Genomic DNA, 20,000 nt, shown 5'->3' with positions numbered 1-20,000 from the left:
GGCACAGGCATAGATTGCGCAATAATTTGTATATGTATATGCAATAATTTCTTGCATTACATTTGTCTCAGTGGACTTCACAGTTTGTACAGAGTGTCAGTATGACAATACAACACCCTCTGTCCTCAGACCCTCTGTCCTTAGACCCTCTGTCCTCAGACCCTCTGTCCTTAGACCCTCTGTCCTCAGACCCTCTGTCCTTAGACCCTCTGTCCTCAGACCCTCTGTCCTTAGACCCTCTGTCCTTAGATCCTCTGTCCTTAGATCCTCTGTCCTCAGACCCCCTGTCCTTAGACCCTCTGTCCTTAGACCCTCTGTCCTTAGACCCTCTGTCCTTAGACCCTCTGTCCTTACACCCTCTGTCCTCAGACCCTCTGTCCTTAGACCCTCTGTCCTCAGATCCTCTGTCCTTAGACCCTCTGTCCTTAGACCCTCTGTCCTTAGACCGTCTGACCTTAGACCCTCTGTCCTTAGTCCCTCTGTCCTTAGACCCTCTGTCCTTAGACCCTCTGTCCTCAGACCCTCTGTCCTTAGACCCTCTGTCCTCAGACCCTCTGTCCTTAGACCCTCTGTCCTTAGACCCTCTGTCCTTAGATCCTCTGTCCTTAGATCCTCTGTCCTCAGACCCCCTGTCCTTAGACCCTCTGTCCTTAGACCCTCTGTCCTTAGACCCTCTGTCCTCAGACCCTCTGTCCTTAGACCCTCTGTCCTTAGACCCTCTGTCCTTACACCCTCTGTCCTCAGACCCTCTGTCCTTAGACCCTCTGTCCTCAGACCCTCTGTCCTTAGACCCTCTGTCCTTAGACCGTCTGACCTTAGACCCTCTGTCCTTAGTCCCTCTGTCCTTAGACCCTCTGACCTTAGACCCTCTGTCCTTAGTCCCTCTGTCCTTAGACCCTCTGACCTTATACCCTCTGTCCTTAGACCCTCTGACCTTAGACCGTCTGTCCTTAGACCCTCTGACCTTAGACCCTCTGTCCTTAGAGCCTCTGTCCTTAGACCCTCTGACCTTAGACCCTCTGTCCTTAGACCCTCTGACCTTAGACCCTCTGACCTTAGACCCTCTGTCCTTAGACCCTCTGACCTTAGACCCTCTGACCTTAGACCCTCTGTCCTTAGACCCTCACATCATACAAGGAAACACTTCCAGAGAAATCCACAGTTTAAAGGGGAACATGGGAGAAACCTCAGGGAGAGCAACAGAGGAGGGATCCCTCTCCCAGGACGGACAGACGTGCAATAGATGCCGTGTGTAAATTGGAAAGATAATACATTTAAAACATAGGTAGTCCAGATGTTAGGAAATGCACGTGTCTGTAATAAGAAGATGAATCCACGAGGATATCAGCAATCCTGTGGGAGCCAACAGGGAAGTAATATGGTGAGAGTCAGACAGGACCGCAGTGACAGGCTCAGCCACGACTCGAGGTCCAGGACTCAGATCAGGACTCAGGATAGAGGATCCAGGACTCAGGATAGAGGATCCAGGACTCAGGATCCAGGACACATGATTCAGGATCAAGGACCCAGACCACAGCAACAGGATCAGGCTCGACTCAGGACCACGGCGTAGATATGGAAACCAAAAAGAGATTTGGGGGAAGCTGGGTTAATAGGAACATGAGAGTACACAGGTACCGACAGAGAGAAGGAAGAAGCAAGGTGTCCCCCGACAAACTAAGCCTATATCAGGAAAACTAACATGTCTACAGACATGCACTCCCTTAGGATAGGTTGAGGGAAAGGGGTAGGAACTAATATGTATGCGCCACATCTATACCATGTCCGCATTGCTCCTAAAAAGTTGTTTTGGCACTGACACCAATCAACAGTTGTGCCTCTCCCTGCTTCCACCGTCTTCACACACAACCAAATGACATCAATACCATGTCCGCATTGCTCCTAAAAATCTATATGTGAGTTTCCCCCTTTTAGACTTTTATTTGGGGCCTTGCAGTAAGAGCGCGGCGGGGCATTTACCTGAAGGAGCAACAGTCCTGCGGTTTGGGATCTGACGCAGGACGCTCCTTCACATATGGAGATGTGGTTGTTGGGGCCCCTGGAGGCTCTGCGACCTCATGGTGACCCGCCCCGGTTCTCTGGTTCCTGTGAAGCCTGACGTCCTCCTCAGTGATTATTTAACGTTGTTAACACTGTGATGACTTCCAGGTGTGCTCCTGCTAACAGAGGGGCCTCCTGACCTGCAGCTTTCTAATAAAACCTGGAGTGACGTCTGCCTCGCTGTTGATTTAAACTTTTAACATCCAGCTGCTCTGTAATCCTGCTCACACACTCATCTCAGGACCCCTTACCTCTGTAGGGCAGATGACATATTAATCATGGAAATCCACAATGAGTTGGACGTATTATCTCATACTCATAATTACAAACTTATGTCCAATTTCCATCTCATTTTTCTGCTCCATACAGTCACATCTGCAGCGCATAAAAAAATCACTCTCAGCTTCAGATATGATGAGTTTAACCTGAACCTGCTGCCGTCGGCACCCCATCACACTGTGGGAGAAACACTTCAGTTCATGGCTGCTCAATGTCTTCATAAAGGGTCCTCACAGTCCACTAGCTCGGTCTGCTGTTAGCATTAGCATCACTAATGCCTCACTAGCATACACATCACAGAGTGAAAACTTGTAATATAAAAATAATTGCCTCCATTGGAAGACGCCATTGTAGGAACGCCATCATTGGAGATCCATCGTAGGAACGTCAACAATGGACCGCCACTGTTGAGACGGTACTATGGGAACGCCACCATTGGAAGACCAGTAACGAGACGCCATGGTAGAAACGCCAACATTGGGGCGTTAACAATGGATCGCCACTGTTGGACTGTTATCATTGGTTATCTTTGGAGCTGGTTCCCTATATGTGAGGATCCCCTTCTTATATCTGGACGTGGTTAAGTCAGTAGTCAAGTGGGGGGGCTTCATGGTGACGTCTGTTGGTGTTTCAACATCATCCATTTCCCCCCCGTTACCTAACACTGCTGTTTCTCCAGCTGTCCGTTAGGCGGGACGATCTCCGGATTTACTCCGGAAATCTCTAATCCAACACTTCCTCCTCAAAAAACACACATTTCAGATCTCGTTACCCTCCTCGTGAACCAGCTGGCCGGCTCTTTTGTGATTGGTCGAGCTCTTAGAGATGACCCGCCCCTTAGCCTATCAAGATTTACTTGAAATTGCGGCCAAGTCTTTTTTTACTCGTTGTTTTTGGTTTACATTTTGAGTTGAATTCAAAAGTGCTTGATAATTTGTTTAGAAATATGAACGGGTAATGTAATCATACCTTTATTCGTGGGGACATTTCGCATTTGTTACAGCAAGAAAAGAGCCAAAGATTAAGGATGAAACAAATTAAAACAATTACACAAAACACACATCCTGTAACAGTTCTGAGATTTAGCTGCCAGGTATATATTGCACGGTTCTTAACGGCATATATATTTATATATATGCCGTTAAGAATAAGTTATATATATATATTAGGGCTGTAAAACGATTAAAAAATGTAATCAGATTAATCACAGCTTAAAAATGAATTAATCAGATTAATCACCATTCGAACTATGTCCAAAATATGCCATTTCTTTATGTATATTGTTGTGGGAATGGAAAGATAAATGAAAGAAGGCGGATATATCCATTTAACATACAGTATGTATGTATGTTTATTATAACATTGTTCTGTGTGTCAAAATGAAAGACAGCCCACACACCTATCAATCATCAAACCGTGGGGTCTTATTTCATTACGTGTTGATTTCTATCAACACGTAATGTTATATCGATGTATATAGAGATGTACTACAGCAAAAGTATTCTCCGTCGGGACTTCCTGCAACAACACCACGCCGTTATCTTGATTCTGATTGGCCAGATACATTATCAAAGATGTTCTATTGAGAAGACGATCACTACGTGACAAAAGTTTTCAAAACCGTTTCTAGTCTTCGGTATTTCCAGACAAGTGGCTACTGAAATCAATCTTACTAATTGCTGTCTGTGTGATTTACTCCGCGCGAGTTGGCGGACTTTAGTTTGCTTACTTTAACATCATTTTTCATGGTGGGTCTAAGGTGGGGCTAAGCCATCTATATGCACTTAATTTGTATTTCACAACAAGGGGTGTTAAAGTACAGTCTGTGTTGTTCGGTGTGTGTGTGTGTGTGTGTGTGTGTGTGTGGGGGGGGGGGGGGGTCTACAGGGGCCGTGGTGGTTATGTAAAGTCCAGTTAAATATAATAAAACATGACACATACTTTATTCTTTTGGAGAGATGTGCAGATATTGTTTTACAGAATCATCTCAATAAAAAGTACTCTCCAGCGCTGCAACTCTGAGAGAGATCGTGTGTGTGTGTGTGTGCGCGCGTGCGTGTGCGTGTGTGTGTGTGTGCGCGTGCGTGCGTGCGTGCGTGCGTGGGTGGGTGGGTGGGTGCGTGCGTGCGTGTGTGTGTGTGTGTGTGGGTGGGTGGGTGGGTGGGTGTGTGGGTGCGTGCGTGCGTGTGTGTGTATGTGTGGGTGTGTGCGTGCGTGGGTGTGTGCGTGTGTGTGTATGTTTCAGTTATTTGGCTCTGTTCTCCAGGACATTCTCTGGCGTTCTTCCAGGTTCTCGGAGCGTTGGCAGCTCTTCTTCTCTGGTTCAGAACAAACAGAACAGGAAGTGCCGCCAGCCTCCGGTGGAGCTTTGCTGCCGGGAACTCTGGGAATAATGTGGGATCTGCGACTCCTTCAGAGAAAGTTTTTAACCCTCAGGAAGTGCATCGGCTACTTTTATAGAGTTACACACCTCCATCGGGTCGTACAGAAGGGAACTCTTCCAGCTACCTCCCAAAACGACAGACATCTGATCCATGATCCCCTCTGTGTGATAAACACTGTCTAATGTAACACTACGACTCTTCCATTTTACTGACATTCACATTAAATATTGCTTTCATTTCATATTTTAAATATTTTCCCTCAATATTCTGTAATTTATTCTCTTAACTTTTATTCTTCTCTCTTATTCTATCTGTATTAAATATTACAATTTGTTCCTGTTATATTCTGACTTTATGAAAGTCAATTCAACTTTTTTCTGTCACATTTTCTACTACTTTATTTCTCTCAATAATGATTTTTTTATCCACTATTTCCACTCATTTTAATGATGAATTAAATCTTTTTATTTTAAAATTCAGTTTTTTTTCTCTAAATCCTCCGGCAGTGTCTCAGTCAGTAGGGGCTGTGGGCCGGTTCAAGTCCCCCGCCACCCTGCTAGACTCCTGGTGCTAGACTCCTGGTACTAGACTCCTGGTTCTAGACTCCTGGTGCTAGACTTCTAGTGCTAGACTCCAGGTGCTAGACTCCTGGTACTAGACTCCTGGTGCTAGACTCCTAGTGCTAGGCTCCTGGTGCTAGACTCCTAGTGCTAAACTCCTAGTAATAGACTCCTAGTGCTAGACTCCTGGTACTAGACTCCTGGTGCTAGACTCCTAGTGCTAGACTCCTAGTGCTAGACTCCTAGTGCTAGACTCCTGATGCTAGACTCCTGGTGCTAGACTCCTAGTGCTAGACTCCTAGTGCTAGACTCCTGATGCTAGACTCCTGGTGCTAGACTCCTAGTGCTAGACTCCTAGTGCTAGACTCCTGATGCTAGACTCCTGGTGCTAGACTCCTAGTGCTAGACTCCTAGTGCTAGACTCCTGATGCTAGGCTCCTGGTGCTAGACTCCTAGTGCTAAACTCCTAGTAATAGACTCCTAGTGCTAAACTCCTAGTAATAGACTCCTAGTGCTAGACTCCTGGTACTAGACTCCTGGTGCTAGACTCCTAGTGCTAGACTCCTGATGCTAGGCTCCTGGTGCTAGACTCCTAGTGCTAGACTCCTGGTAATAGACTCCTAGTGATAGACTCCTGGTAATAGACTCCTAGTGCTAGACTCCTGATGCTAGACTCCTAGTCAATTAATGTCCTAATCTCTCTATCAGCAAAATAGTTTTTTCTGTTCTTTTGGTCTCCGTTATCCATATTCGTTATTCAATTCTTAGCTTGCTCTGAATGGAGGAGTTTGAGTGTTAAATTATATAGACGTGTGTTGCTTGGCAACAATTACTGTTTCGCGTGTATTCACGTGGACGCGCATCTTAAGACCAGACGCAGCTACGTCCAAGACTAGTCAGGCTTGGTGCAGTCAGTGTAAATTTGAATCACTAAGTCGAACGTAGCTAAGCACGACGTTAGAGTTAAGCCCTAGTTTTTTACGCCCAGCTGGTGCACTCCACTCCTGGCGCTAGACTCCTGGCTCCAGGCTCCTGGTGCTAGGCTCCTGGTGCTAGACTCCTGGTTCTAGACTCCTAGTGCTAGACTCCTGGTGCTACACTCCTGGTGCTAGGCTCCTGGTGCTAGACTCCTGGCGCTAGGCTCCTGGTGCTAGACTCCTAGTGCTAGACTCCTGATGCTAGACTCCTGGTGCTAGACTCCTAGTGCTAGACTCCTAGTGCTAGACTCCTGATGCTAGACTCCTGGTGCTAGACTCCTAGTGCTAGACTCCTAGTGCTAGACTCCTGATGCTAGGCTCCTGGTGCTAGACTCCTAGTGCTAAACTCCTAGTAATAGACTCCTAGTGCTAGACTCCTGGTACTAGACTCCTGGTGCTAGACTCCTAGTGCTAGACTCCTAGTGCTAGACTCCTAGTGCTAGACTCCTGATGCTAGACTCCTGGTGCTAGACTCCTAGTGCTAGACTCCTAGTGCTAGACTCCTGATGCTAGACTCCTGGTGCTAGACTCCTAGTGCTAGACTCCTAGTGCTAGACTCCTGATGCTAGACTCCTGGTGCTAGACTCCTAGTGCTAGACTCCTAGTGCTAGACTCCTGATGCTAGGCTCCTGGTGCTAGACTCCTAGTGCTAAACTCCTAGTAATAGACTCCTAGTGCTAAACTCCTAGTAATAGACTCCTAGTGCTAGACTCCTGGTACTAGACTCCTGGTGCTAGACTCCTAGTGCTAGACTCCTGATGCTAGGCTCCTGGTGCTAGACTCCTAGTGCTAGACTCCTGGTAATAGACTCCTAGTGATAGACTCCTGGTAATAGACTCCTAGTGCTAGACTCCTGATGCTAGACTCCTAGTCAATTAATGTCCTAATCTCTCTATCAGCAAAATAGTTTTTTCTGTTCTTTTGGTTTCCGTTATCCATATTCGTTATTCAATTCTTAGCTTGCTCTGAATGGAGGAGTTTGAGTGTTAAATTATATAGACGTGTGTTGCTTGGCAACAATTACTGTTTCGCGTGTATTCACGTGGACGCGCATCTTAAGACCAGACGCAGCTACGTCCAAGACTAGTCAGGCTTGGTGCAGTCAGTGTAAATTTGAATCACTAAGTCGAACGTAGCTAAGCACGACGTTAGAGTTAAGCCCTAGTTTTTTACGCCCAGCTGGTGCACTCCACTCCTGGCGCTAGACTCCTGGCTCCAGGCTCCTGGTGCTAGACTCCTGGTTCTAGACTCCTGGTGCTACACTCCTGGTGCTAGGCTCCTGGTGCTAGACTCCTGGCGCTAGGCTCCTGGTGCTAGGCTCCTGGTGCTAGACTCCTGGTTCTAGACTCCTAGTGCTGACTCCTGGTTCTAAACTCCTGGTGCTAGACTCCTGGTGCTAGACTCCCGGCGCTAGACTCCTGGCGCTGGACTCCTGGTGCTAGACTCCTGGCTCTAGACTCCTAGCGCTAGACTCCTGGCGTTAAACTCCTGGTGCTAGACTCCTGGCGCTGATTCATAGTGGTAGACTCCTGGTGCTAGACTCCTGGTGCTAGACACTTGGTGCTAGACTCCTGGCGCTGACTCATAGTACTAGACTCCTGGTACTAGACTCCTGGTGCTAGACTCCTGGCGCTGATTCATAGTGCTAGACTCCTGGTGCTAGACTCCTGGCTCTAGGCTCCTGGTGCTAGGCTCCTGGTGCTAGACTCCTGGTGCTAGACTCCTGGTTCTAGACTCCTAGTGCTGACTCCTGGTTCTAAACTCCTGGTGCTAGACTCCTGGTGCTAGACTCCCGGCGCTAGACTCCTGGCGCTGGACTCCTGGCGCTGGACTCCTGGTGCTAGACTCCTGGCTCTAGACTCCTAGCGCTAGACTCCTGGCGTTAAACTCCTGGCGCTGACTCATAGTGGTAGATTCCTGGTGCTAGACTCCTAGTGCTAGATTCCTGGTACTGACTCATAGTGCTAGACTCCTGGCGCTGACTCATAGTGCTAGGCTCTTGGTGCTAGACTCGTGGTGCTAGACTCCTGGCACTGACTCATAGTGCTAGACTCCTGGTGCTAGACTCCTATTGCTAGACTCCTGGTGCTAGACTCCTGGCGCTGACTCATAGTGCTAGTCTCCTGGTGCTAGACTCCTATTGCTAGACTCCTGGTGCTAGACTCCTGATACTAGACTCCTGGCACTGACTCATAGTGCTAGACTCCTGGTGCTAGACTCCTGGTGCTAGACTACTGATGCTAGACACTTGGTGCTAGACTCCTGACGCTGACTCATAGTGCTAGACTCCTGGTCCTAGACTCCTGGCGCTGACTCATAGTGCTAGACTCCTAGTGCTAGACTTCTGGTGCTAAACTCCTGGTGCTAGACTCCTGGCGCTGACTAATAGTGCTGGCCTCCTGGTGCTAGACTCCTGGCGCTGACTCATAGTGCTAGACTCCTGGTGCTAGACTCCTGGCACTGACTCCTAGTGCTAGACTCCTGGTTCTAGACTCATGGTACTAGACTCCTGGCGCAAGACTCCTGGTGCTAGACTCCTGGTGCTAGATTCCTGGTTCTAGGCTCCTGGTTCTAGGCTCCTGGTACTAGACTCCTGGTGCTAGACTCCTGGTGCTAGACTCCTGGTTCTAGACTCCTAGTGCTAGACTCCTTGTGCTAGACTCATAGTGCTAGACTCCTGGTGCTAGACTCCTGGTTCTAGACTCCTGGTTCTAGACTCCTGGTGCTAGACTCATAATGGTAGTCTCCTGGTGCTAGTCTCCTGGTGCTAGACTCCTGGTTGTAGACTCCTAGTGCTAGTCTCCTGGTGCTAGACTCCTGGTTCTAGACTCCTGGTGCTAGACTCCTGGCGCTGACTCATAGTGCTAGACTCCTGGTTCTAGACTCAGAGTGCTAATCTCCTGGTGCTAGACTCCTGGCGCTGACTGATAGTGCTAGACTCCTGGTGCTAGACTCCTGGTGCTAGACCCCTGGTTCTAGACTCCTCGTGCTAGTCTCCTGGTGCTAGACTCCTGGTCCTAGACTCCTGGCGCTAGACTCCTGGTGCTAGACTCCTGGTTCTAGACTCCTGGTGCTAGTAACGTTCCTTCACCCCTAGAGACAACCTGACATCGCTGATACAAAATCAATCCTGATTCGAGTGTGTTCATTTAAATGAATATATAATTAAAAATAATGAATAAAATAAAGACAGTTTATATAACTCCAGGTTATAGCCCTGTGTGTGTGTGTGTGTGTGTGTGTGTGTGTGTGTGTGTGTGTGTGTGTGTGTGTGTGTGTGTGTGTGTGTGTGTGTGTGTGTGTTGATGGATTCGCGCCAGAGAGCAGAGGAGTCAGATCAGTCTGTCCAAACTTGCCCGCTGTACAGATACTGTTCATCAGATTTAATATAAACACTTAACGCTCTAATACTCTGGTTTGCTGGATCAGAGTGTATGATCTGAATTAAGGTGTCTCTTGTCCCCCAGGATGTGATTCTGGGTTCGGGCAGGCCACAGCGAGGCATCTGGACTCTCTGGGGTTCCAGGTGTTCGCCACAGTTCTGGATCTGAACTCTTCTGGAGCCAAAGATCTTCAGAGGAGCTGTTCCAGCCTGCTGACCCTGCTGAGGGTCGACATCACGCAGCAGAGCCACGTCCAGCAGGCCCTGACCCAGGTCCAGAGCCTGCTGGGGCCCCGGGGTGAGGACTCATTACCTAACTCATAACCCTAACCCTATCCCAGCAAAGCCACATCCAGCAGGCCCCTGGTCCAGAGCCTGCTGGGTCTCCGGGGTGAGGACTCATAAAGGTCCCCTATCTTGCAAAATGCACTTTGTGATGTCTTTTATACATAAATATGTGTCCCTGGGTCAGGGTTTAGGACTGATAAAGGTGACTCGTGTCAGGGTTCAGGACTCATAGTGCTGACTCAGGGCAGGGTTCAGGACTCATAATGCTGACTCAGGGTTCAGGACTCATAATGCTGACTCAGGTCAGGGTTCAGGACTCACAATGCTGACTCAGGGTTCAGGACTCATAATGCTGACTCAGGGTTCAGGACTCATAATGCTGACTCAGGGTTCAGGACTCATAATGCTGACTCAGGGTTCAGGACTCATCATGCTGACTCAGGGTTCAGGACTCATCATGCTGACTCAGGGTTCAGGACTCATAATGCTGACTCAGGGTTCAGGACTCATAATGCTGACTCAGGGTTCAGGACTCATCATGCTGACTCAGGGTTCAGGACTCATAATGCTGACTCAGGGTTCAGGACTCATAATGCTGACTCAGGGTTCAGGACTCATAATGCTGACTCAGGGTTCAGGACTCATGATGCTGACTCAGGGTTCAGGACTCATAATGCTGACTCAGGGTTCAGGACTCATAATGCTGACTCAGGGTTCAGGACTCATCATGCTGACTCAGGGTTCAGGACTCATAATGCTGACTCAGGGTTCAGGACTCATAATGCTGACTCAGGGTTCAGGACTCATGATGCTGACTCAGGGTTCAGGACTCATAATGCTGACTCAGGTCAGGGTTCAGGACTAAACTCTTCTCACACTGCAGCTGGCTGTGAGGAGAGGCTCAGAGTCATTTAAGGTTACACAGAGAGAGGAAGTGTGTGTGTGTGTGTGTGTGTGTGTGTGTGTGTGTGTGTGTGTGTGTGTGTGTGTGTGTGTGTGTGTGTGTGTGTGTGTGTGTGTGTGTGTGTGTGTGTGTGTGTGTGTGTGTGTGTGTGTGTGTGTGTGTGGGCGGGCTTATTCAATGAAAGAAGTGGAAGGAAAGGTCACTGAAACACACCCATGTACTCTCTCTGGAACAGTACGTGTGTGTGCGTGTGTGTGTGTGTGTGTGTGTGTGTGTGTGTGTGTGTGTGTGTGTGTCTCTGTGTGTGTGTGTGTGTGTGTGTGTGTGTGTGTGTGTGTGTGTGTGTGTGTGTGGTCCTTTGTGCAGACAGGTGTCTTAAAGTCTTTGACGGTGATTTCCAGCTGCTGCAGAGATAATCTCAGATAATCCGTTAACAGAGCGACAGCAGGAGGAAGTATTAAACACAGGAAGCATATCGTCGTTCTTTATAAACCTGTGCTCATCTCAGTTTATCCCGCGTTGACTTTGAACCCTGATCAATGCAGGCAGGAAGTCACCTTTGGGTTCAGGTGTTATCTCCCATCGGCCCGTAAACACGGGGCAGGGCATTGTGGGTAACGGCGAGGCGTGTTTACACCAAGCGGCAAACTCTGGGGAAGAGCCGGGACGCCAATGCGGAAGTGCCTCAAACTGCAGTTCATCTAGTGGCCAGTAGGGGCAGTCTGCAGAAGGGAGCAATTTCCATAGACCCCCATGTTAAAATGCCCAACTTTACAGCAGAGATAAACATGTTTACATCGTGGTTCAAAAAACCATATTCTCTGTATAGTTAGATCATCCCTTCATGAATATGGATTGGGGGGGTGAATTTTTTCTCAACTCATCTGTTTAATTAATATTAAGCCTTAAAGCTTTTGCATAAATTAGGGCGTGGTCACTTTGATGGACATCTACATGCCTCACTGTCAGATAACAGCAACTTGTCCACTCTGCTAGGCTACAACCATAGAGGCTACAACGTTAGTTAGTCATAGTGCTGTACTTGACCCTTTAGCTTTAGCCGTGTTCGTGGTGATTGTGCCTTTTAGGGAATATTGTTATAAATACCAGACAATTAAAATGTCGTGCTGTGCGCTTGAATGTACTAACAGAACTTCCAAGAAGTCTAAAATGATAATATTATACATGTCCCGTTCACAGGTGTTTGTGTGCTTGGTAGCTTAGCTTGTTACTTATTAGCCAGCTAAGGACGTAACCCTTTATACATATACATTTTAGTTTATGATTCAGCCTTGGGTAAGACTTTTATAGTCTATGGCTATGACGCCCATAATGCTAAACGGGAGCAAATGTTAATAGGGGACCCAATTATACCAGTGGTGGCCGCCGGAGCTAACGGAGACGCAGGGAGCTAGCTCCAGCCGGCGTCCCGGAGCTAGCCCACTGCGGCTCCGTTAGGTCCGGGCGGTGGAGTCCGTCGTTATAACTAGAGATCAAGGAATGCAGCGAAACGCAGACTTGGTTCGACTGCTGTAGTATTAGCTAAATAAATTATGTTGAACAAGGCTTATTAAGCTGAACATCGCCACAATTGTTCTGCTATGTATCGGTACTTCTTTTCTTAACGTTTGAATGACAAGCATTAAGAATAACAAAATATATCTAATTATCTGCAAGATTGTCTCATGTGATTATGAATGCAACGTTTATATAGGGGAACTACACTGTTAGCAGTAACTTGGTATGCATGTAATTTATGTTAGCTTAGCTTCTTAGCCTGAGCTAGCTCTGTTTACTTCCAGTTCGGAGGCAGCAGGTCCCGCCTCGGCTCCGCCTCTTTGCCCTTATTTGGAGCAGGCGGGATTAGACTCTGACGTCGCTGTCAAGCCGTTGGGCTTCTCGGCAACTCTGCAGAATCCTATGGGTGACGTCACGGACCCTACGTCCATTAATATATACAGTCTATGGTTTACACACACTGAGCTACAGAGAGCGTGCCCTCGCTCTGTACTCAGTGTGTGTGATACACTCAGTGTGTGTGATCACACTCAGTGTTGTGTGATCAGACTCAGCGTGTGTGATCACGCTCTGAGTGTGATCACGCTCATTCGGGTGTGTGTGGCAGGTCTGTGGGCTCTGGTGAATAACGCAGGAGTGTGTGTGAACTTCGGAGACGCCGAGCTCTCTCTGATGTCAAACTTCCGCGGCTGCATGGAGGTGAACTTCTTCGGGACGCTGAGCGTCACAAAGTGCTTCCTGCCTCTGCTGCGCCTCTCCAGGGGGAGGATCGTGAACATCTCCAGCCCTGCAGGTACACACACGCACACACACACACACACACACACACACACACACACACACACACACACACACACACACACACACACACACACACGCACACACACACACACACACACACACACACACACACACACACACACACACACACACACACACACACACACACACACACACACACACGCACGCACGCACGCACGCACGCACACGCACACACACACACACACAGAGAGAGACACACAGAGAGAGAGACACACAGGGAGAGAGACACACAGGGAGAGAGACACACAGGGAGAGACACACACAGGGAGAGACACACACACACACACACACACACACACACACAGAGAGAGACACACAGAGAGAGGGACACACAGGGAGAGAGACACACAGGGAGAGACACACACACACACACACACACACACACACACACACACAGAGAGAGAGACACACAGAGAGAGGGACACACAGAGAGAGAGACACACAGGGAGACACACACACACACACACATACACACACACACACATACACACAGAGAGACACACAGAGAGAGAGAGACACACACTCACTCACACACACACACACACACACACACACACACACACACACACACACACACACACACACACAGAGACAAACACACACACACACACACACACACACACAGAGAGAGACACACACACACACACACACACACACACACACACAGACACAGACACAGACACACACACACACACACACACACACACACACACACACACACACACACACAGAGAGACACACACACACACACATACACACACACACACACACACACACACACACACACAGAGAGAGAGAGAGACACACAGAGAGAGAGACACACAGGGAGAGAGACACACACACACACACACACACACACACAGAGAGAGAGACACACACACACACACACACACACACACACACACACACACACACACACAGAGAGAGAGACACACAGAGAGAGGGACACACAGAGAGAGAGACACACAGGGAGAGACACACACACACACACACACACACACACACACAGATGTTAGTATAAATCTTAATTGAGTGTTCTAGAAGAACTGAACCACAGATGAACTGCTGCCTTCATGCTCCAAACTAAACAAACAGAGCCTCTGCTCAGTGTACAAAGCTGGAGAACACACACACACACACACACACACACACACACACACACACACACACACACACACACACACACACACACACACACACACACACACACACACACACACACACACACACACACACACACACACACACACACACACACACACACACACACACACCTAGACTCACTCCAGGAACACACACATCAGCTGACCTCACCGTGCAGGGTTTCACATTGGGGGTCGTAGTATTCCTGGTTATTGAATGAGACGCCGACATGAACAAAAAGTGGGAATAGATCAGACGATATGAAATGAATAAATACTGATGTGGCATTCATGTAAAGAGCTCTTCCTTCACACACACTTTAATCAAGGTTCATGGAAATGACCCCGGTAGTTTCCCTGTCTTCAGGATGTGTACCATCATCATGATGCATTCAATGCTATCCTGTAACATGCAGTTAGACCCAGATGTTTTCACAGAGGTATGAATCAGATCAGAGTTGACCTTTAGCTTCCTCACGGAGAACATGGGATTTATGGGTTTGTTTTCAGCGTGGGGTCAGAAGGAGGATGACTGAAATGCTACTGGGTCCAGCACTAAATCTCTGCTGTTATCTGTAATCCCAGTTCACCTCCTCAGCACGCAGCAGGGAAAGAGAGGCTACATCAATATTAAAATGCTTTGGTTTGAATAAAGCAGCTACTGAACTCCGTCAGACACAGGTTTAATGTTTAATGACACGTTTAATGACACGTTTAATGACACGTTTAATGACACGTTTAATGACACGTTTAATGGACTTGTTGTTGTGTTTAAAGAACAAAACCAAAACAACAAGCTCAGAATAATGTGGAAATTAAATAAAAGGTTTCTTACATCAACGTTTACTTCTGTCAACAACTGGATAGTCTGAAGTTAACTCGCAGAGTACTGGAGGATCTCCATCCGAAACACATCGTTCAGATGATCCTAAATGTATTACACAGGGTGGTGCGGGAATGAGTCCCTAAACACCCTGACATCTGCACTCAGCATGTCATCACTTTAAATCAATGGTTTCTTGAGTGTGTTTTAGGTTGTTATCCTGAAATAAGTAAATACCCCACTGGTGAATTTAGAAAAACGGAGGTTGCTAACAAGTTTGTAAATTTCATTAGCCTCCTTTAGCTTAGCGGTGGTGACTTGAAGTCATGTGACCGTGCTGTAGTTCCTTTATAGCCTAACATTAGCCTCCTTTAGCTTAGCGGTGGTGACTTGAAGTCATGTGACCGTGCTGTAGTTCCTTTATAGCCTAACATTAGCCTCCTTTAGCTTAGCGGTGGTGACGTGAAGTCATGTGACCGTGCTGTAGTTCCTTTATAGCCTAACATTAGCCTCCTTTAGCTTAGCGGTGGTGACGTGAAGTCATTTGACCGTGCTGTAGTTCCTTTATAGCCCAACATTAGCCTCCTTTAGCTTAGCGGTGGTGACGTGAAGTCATGTGACCGTGCTGTAGTTCCTTTATAGCCTAACATTAGCCTCCTTTAGCTTAGCGGTGGTGACGTGAAGTCATGTGACCGTGCTGTAGTTCCTTTATAGCCTAACATTAGCCTCCTTTAGCTTAGCGGTGGTGACGTGAAGTCATGTGACCGTGCTGTAGTTCCTTTATAGCCCAACATTAGAAACCTTTAGCTTAGCTGTGGTGACGTGAAGTCATGTGACCGTGCTGTAGTTCCTTTATAGCCCAACATTAGCCTCCTTTAGCTTAGCGGTGGTGACGTGAAGTCATGTGACCGTGCTGTAGTTCCTTTATAGCCCAACATTAGCTACCTTTAGCTTAGCGGTGGTGACGTGAAGTCATGTGACCGTGCTGTAGTTCCTTTATAGCCCAACATTAGCCTCCTTTAGGTTAGCGTTGGTGATGTGAAGTCATGTGACCGTGCTGTAGTTCCTTTATAGCCCAACATTAGCCTCCTTTAGCCTAGCGGTGGTGACGTGAAGTCATGTGACCGTGCTGTAGTTCCTTTATAGCCCAACATTAGCCTCCTTTAGCTTAGCGGTGGTGACGTGAAGTCATGTGACCGTGCTGTAGTTCCTTTATAGCCCAACATTAGCCACCTTTAGCTTAGCGGTGGTGACGTGAAGTCATGTGACCGTGCTGTAGTTCCTTTATAGCCCAACGTTAGCCTCCTTTAGCTTAGCGGTGGTGACGTGAAGTCATGTGACCGTGCTGTAGTTCCTTTATAGCCCAACATTAGCCACCTTTAGCTTAGCGGTGGTGACGTGAAGTCATGTGACCGTGCTGTAGTTCCTTTATAGCCCAACATTAGCCACCTTTAGCTTAGCGGTGGTGACGTGAAGTCATGTGACCGTGCTGTAGTTCCTTTATAGCCCAACATTAGCCTCCTTTAGCTTAGCGGTGGTGACGTGAAGTCATGTGACCGTGCTGTAGTTCCTTTATAGCCCAACATTAGCCTCCTTTAGCTTAGCTGTGGTGACGTGAAGTCATGTGACCGTGCTGTAGTTCCTTTATAGCCCAACATTAGCCTCCTTTAGCTTAGCTGTGGTGAAGTGAAGTCATGTGACCGTGCTGTAGTTCCTTTATAGCCCAACATTAGCCTCCTTTAGCTTAGCGGTGGTGACGTGAAGTCATGTGACCGTGCTGTAGTTCCTTTACAGCCCAACATTAGCCACCTTTAGCTTAGCGGTGATGACGTGAAGTCATGTGACCGTGCTGTAGTTCATCACATGTTACCTGTGTTGTGATGTCACATGTTACCTGTGCTCAGGTGACCAGCCGTTCCCCTGCCTCGCTGCGTACGGAGCCTCTAAAGCAGCTCTGAACCTGCTTACCTCCACCCTGAGACACGAGCTGGAGCCCTGGGGGGTCCAGGTGTGCACCGTGCTTCCCTCCTCTTTCAGGACAGGTGAGACCTCCACCTGTACACAACCAAACTTGTCCTCAGGTACCAGGTCACATGTGCAGTTTCTGCAGCTCTGATTGGATGTGTTAGTACCAGGTCACATGTGCAGTTTCTGCAGCTCTGATTGGATGTGAGAGTAGGTCATATGGTCTGTGAGGTTACCCCGGGATACTGCAGGCCGTTGGGTTTTTATAGAGCATGTAGTGGTTTGGCCTCCTGCTGAACATGATGACAGGCCTCCTGCTGAGGACAATACTGTCCTAATGAGGACCACATGTGGGATGGCCATCTGTTCACACACACACACACACACACACACACACACACACACACACACACACACACACACACACACACACACACACACACACACACACACACACACACACACACACACACACACACACACACACAGGATGTGTTTAGCTGATGTTGGCCTCCTCTCTGCTGTTAGAGAAACACAAAGTTGTCACGTCTTAAACAGTGTCCACTAGGTTAGAGACCAGGTGCTAAAATCACACCCTGAGACAGAGCAGAACACTTTAAACTTTATTCTGTTTTTAGCAACTTTATTTTGATAAATAAAAATTCGGGGTGATTCGGGGTGAAGGGGGGTGAATGGAGGTGATTCGGGGTGATTCGGGGTGAATGGGGGTGATTCGGGGTGAATGGAGGTGATTCGGGGTGATTCGGGGTGAATGGAGGTGATTCGGGGTGATTCGGGGTGAATGGGGGTGATTCGGGGTGATTCGGGGTGATTCGAGGTGATTCGGGGTGATTCGGGGGGAAACACCGCCTGATGGAAAAGGACAGACCGTTCTTTATGATGACGGTTCTGAGCTGTGAAAACACTCTTTGTTCTTCAAGTTTTCGAACATGGCGTTTGTCCTCAATCGTTCTTTAACTCTAACGATGTTTCAACGTCTCGCTGTGGGAGGAGGTGTGCGTGTGTGTGTGCGTGTGTGCGTGCGTGCGTGCGTGCGTGCGCGTGTGTGCGTGTGTGCAGAACACTGGAAGTAGATCATGAGAACATAATATAACCTCATTTTGTGAAGCTGCTGTATTAACTGCGGTTTCTGATGGATTAACCCTTCATTATACAAACTGTGTGTGTGTGTGTGTGTGTGTGTGTGTGTGTGTGTGTGTGTGTGTGTGTGTGTGTGTGTGTGTGTGTGTGTGTGTGTGTGTGTGTGTGTGTGTGTGTGTGTGTGTGTGTGTGTGTGTGTGTGTGTGTTCAGGGCAGTCCAGTAACTCTGAGTACTGGGAGCAGCAGCACCAGCGCCTCCTGAGGGATCTTCCCCCCGCGCTGCTGCAGGATTACGGAGAGGATTACGTGACGGAGACGAAGGATCTTTTTAAATCTCACGCCTCCCGAGCGGACCCTGACCTCCGCCCAGTGATCGAGACCATCGTCCGCGCGCTGCTTGCCCCCCGGCCGAGACCACGCTACTTCGCTGGGCCAGGAGTCGGCCTCATGTACTTCATCAGCAGCTATCTTCCAGAAAACCTGAGCAGCCGCTTCCTGCAGAAACTCTTTGTGAAGAAAACGCTGCTTCCACACGCTCTGAGGAAGGGCATCTACCTGAGGATCAACAACAACAACAACAACAACAACAACAACAACGAAGACGAGGAGAAGCTGAAGTAGAGACCTTCGTGATTTTTTGTTTCATTCCGACACACAACTTCCTGTGCCAACACAGCAGCGTCTTCATCACATGTCAACCAGCAGATACAGAAACATCAGCGCTGAGATCAAAAGAAATACAACACTGATCTGAAGAAGGTGAAGAGACATTCAGCATTAGCCGTTAGCATGTTCGGGACCATCGGTTTAAACAAATAGTATGGAGTTAAATCAATTAATCAATTAAAACTTTATTCAGGATTCAATTAGGTTTAAACCAGGATTTAATCAGGATGGAATCTGATTTGTTCTCTGACTCGAAGCGCTGGACTACCGGAAAGGAAACAGAATCCTTTCAAATCAAAAGTTACAGTTTAGATGTTTCTCGGAACCAAAATAACTTAACTTTATATTTGATTTCAGCTTATCTGACTTCCTGTTAACCTTCACAGTAAAAGCACAAGTGTAGAGGACTTTGAAGCACGATGAGTTTAGGCTTTCGTCACCTGACGTCTTTCATCACAAACACACGAGAGGTTTTATGTAGCTTTGCATCGTCTGCGAATGATTATCAATAATTAAACGTCCAATAAAACTGAAAACGCTGCTACGTTTTTAACACAACAAATGTGTTACTGAACCCGTCATTCCTCAGGAACAGCCTCGCTAATGAGCAGCTTTTCAAAATTAGATCTGGAGAGCGCCCCCCCCCCACTACTGACTCTGATGTTATGATTTAATATATGAACATAAAGAGTTATTTTTCCACCTTTAACTTTATTTATTGTGGAGTCATAAATACACACAGTGTGAGAAAATGAATATTTTTTTAATATGTTCCTGAGGTCTGTGGAAATCTCCTCCTTCTTCATCATCATCATCATCATCATCATCATCATCATCATCATTATTATTGTTGTTATTATTATTATTGGAAATATTATTATTTTATATTCTGCCCACTTTTCTGTTTTTGAATCAAATTATTTATGGCGTCTTATCTTTTATCATCACTTTAACTGTGAATTTTGTATTAAAGCATAAAAAAAACACAAATATGATGTAAAATGTTCCCATGTTTTGTTCTTTGAGAGAAATAAAGTCAACTTTTCCAGACTCGCTTCCTCTGGTGTGTGATTACCTAAAAGAAAAGCTAGCCATGGAGTGCCACAGGGCTCAGTGCTTGGACCTATT

At 47.5% G+C, this 20,000-nt stretch overlaps 1 protein-coding gene across 2 annotated transcripts in view; it reads left to right on the top strand.

Annotated features, from left to right (window-relative positions):
* The window catches only part of hsd11b2 (hydroxysteroid (11-beta) dehydrogenase 2), a 30,309-nt gene extending 10,387 nt beyond the window's left edge, over window positions 1–19,922 (top strand). The window contains exons 2-5 of one of the 2 annotated variants that reach the window (XM_079695353.1): window positions 9,729–9,941; window positions 12,961–13,146; window positions 17,045–17,182; window positions 18,418–19,922. In XM_079695353.1, coding sequence (XP_079551479.1) covers window positions 9,729–9,941; window positions 12,961–13,146; window positions 17,045–17,182; window positions 18,418–18,827 — 947 coding nt within the window. In that variant the 3' untranslated portion in view covers window positions 18,828–19,922. The remainder of the gene's footprint in view (window positions 1–9,728; window positions 9,942–12,960; window positions 13,147–17,044; window positions 17,183–18,417) is intronic. The other variant, XM_079695354.1, reaches the window with a different exon arrangement.
* The last annotated feature ends 78 nt before the right edge of the window (window positions 19,923–20,000 follow it).

Source organism: Notothenia rossii (genome assembly GCF_949606895.1).
Source record: "Notothenia rossii genome assembly, contig: scaffold_71, whole genome shotgun sequence".
Classification (NCBI taxonomy): Eukaryota; Metazoa; Chordata; class Actinopteri; order Perciformes; family Nototheniidae; genus Notothenia; species Notothenia rossii.
This window is presented reverse-complemented; position numbering and strand designations above follow the sequence as displayed.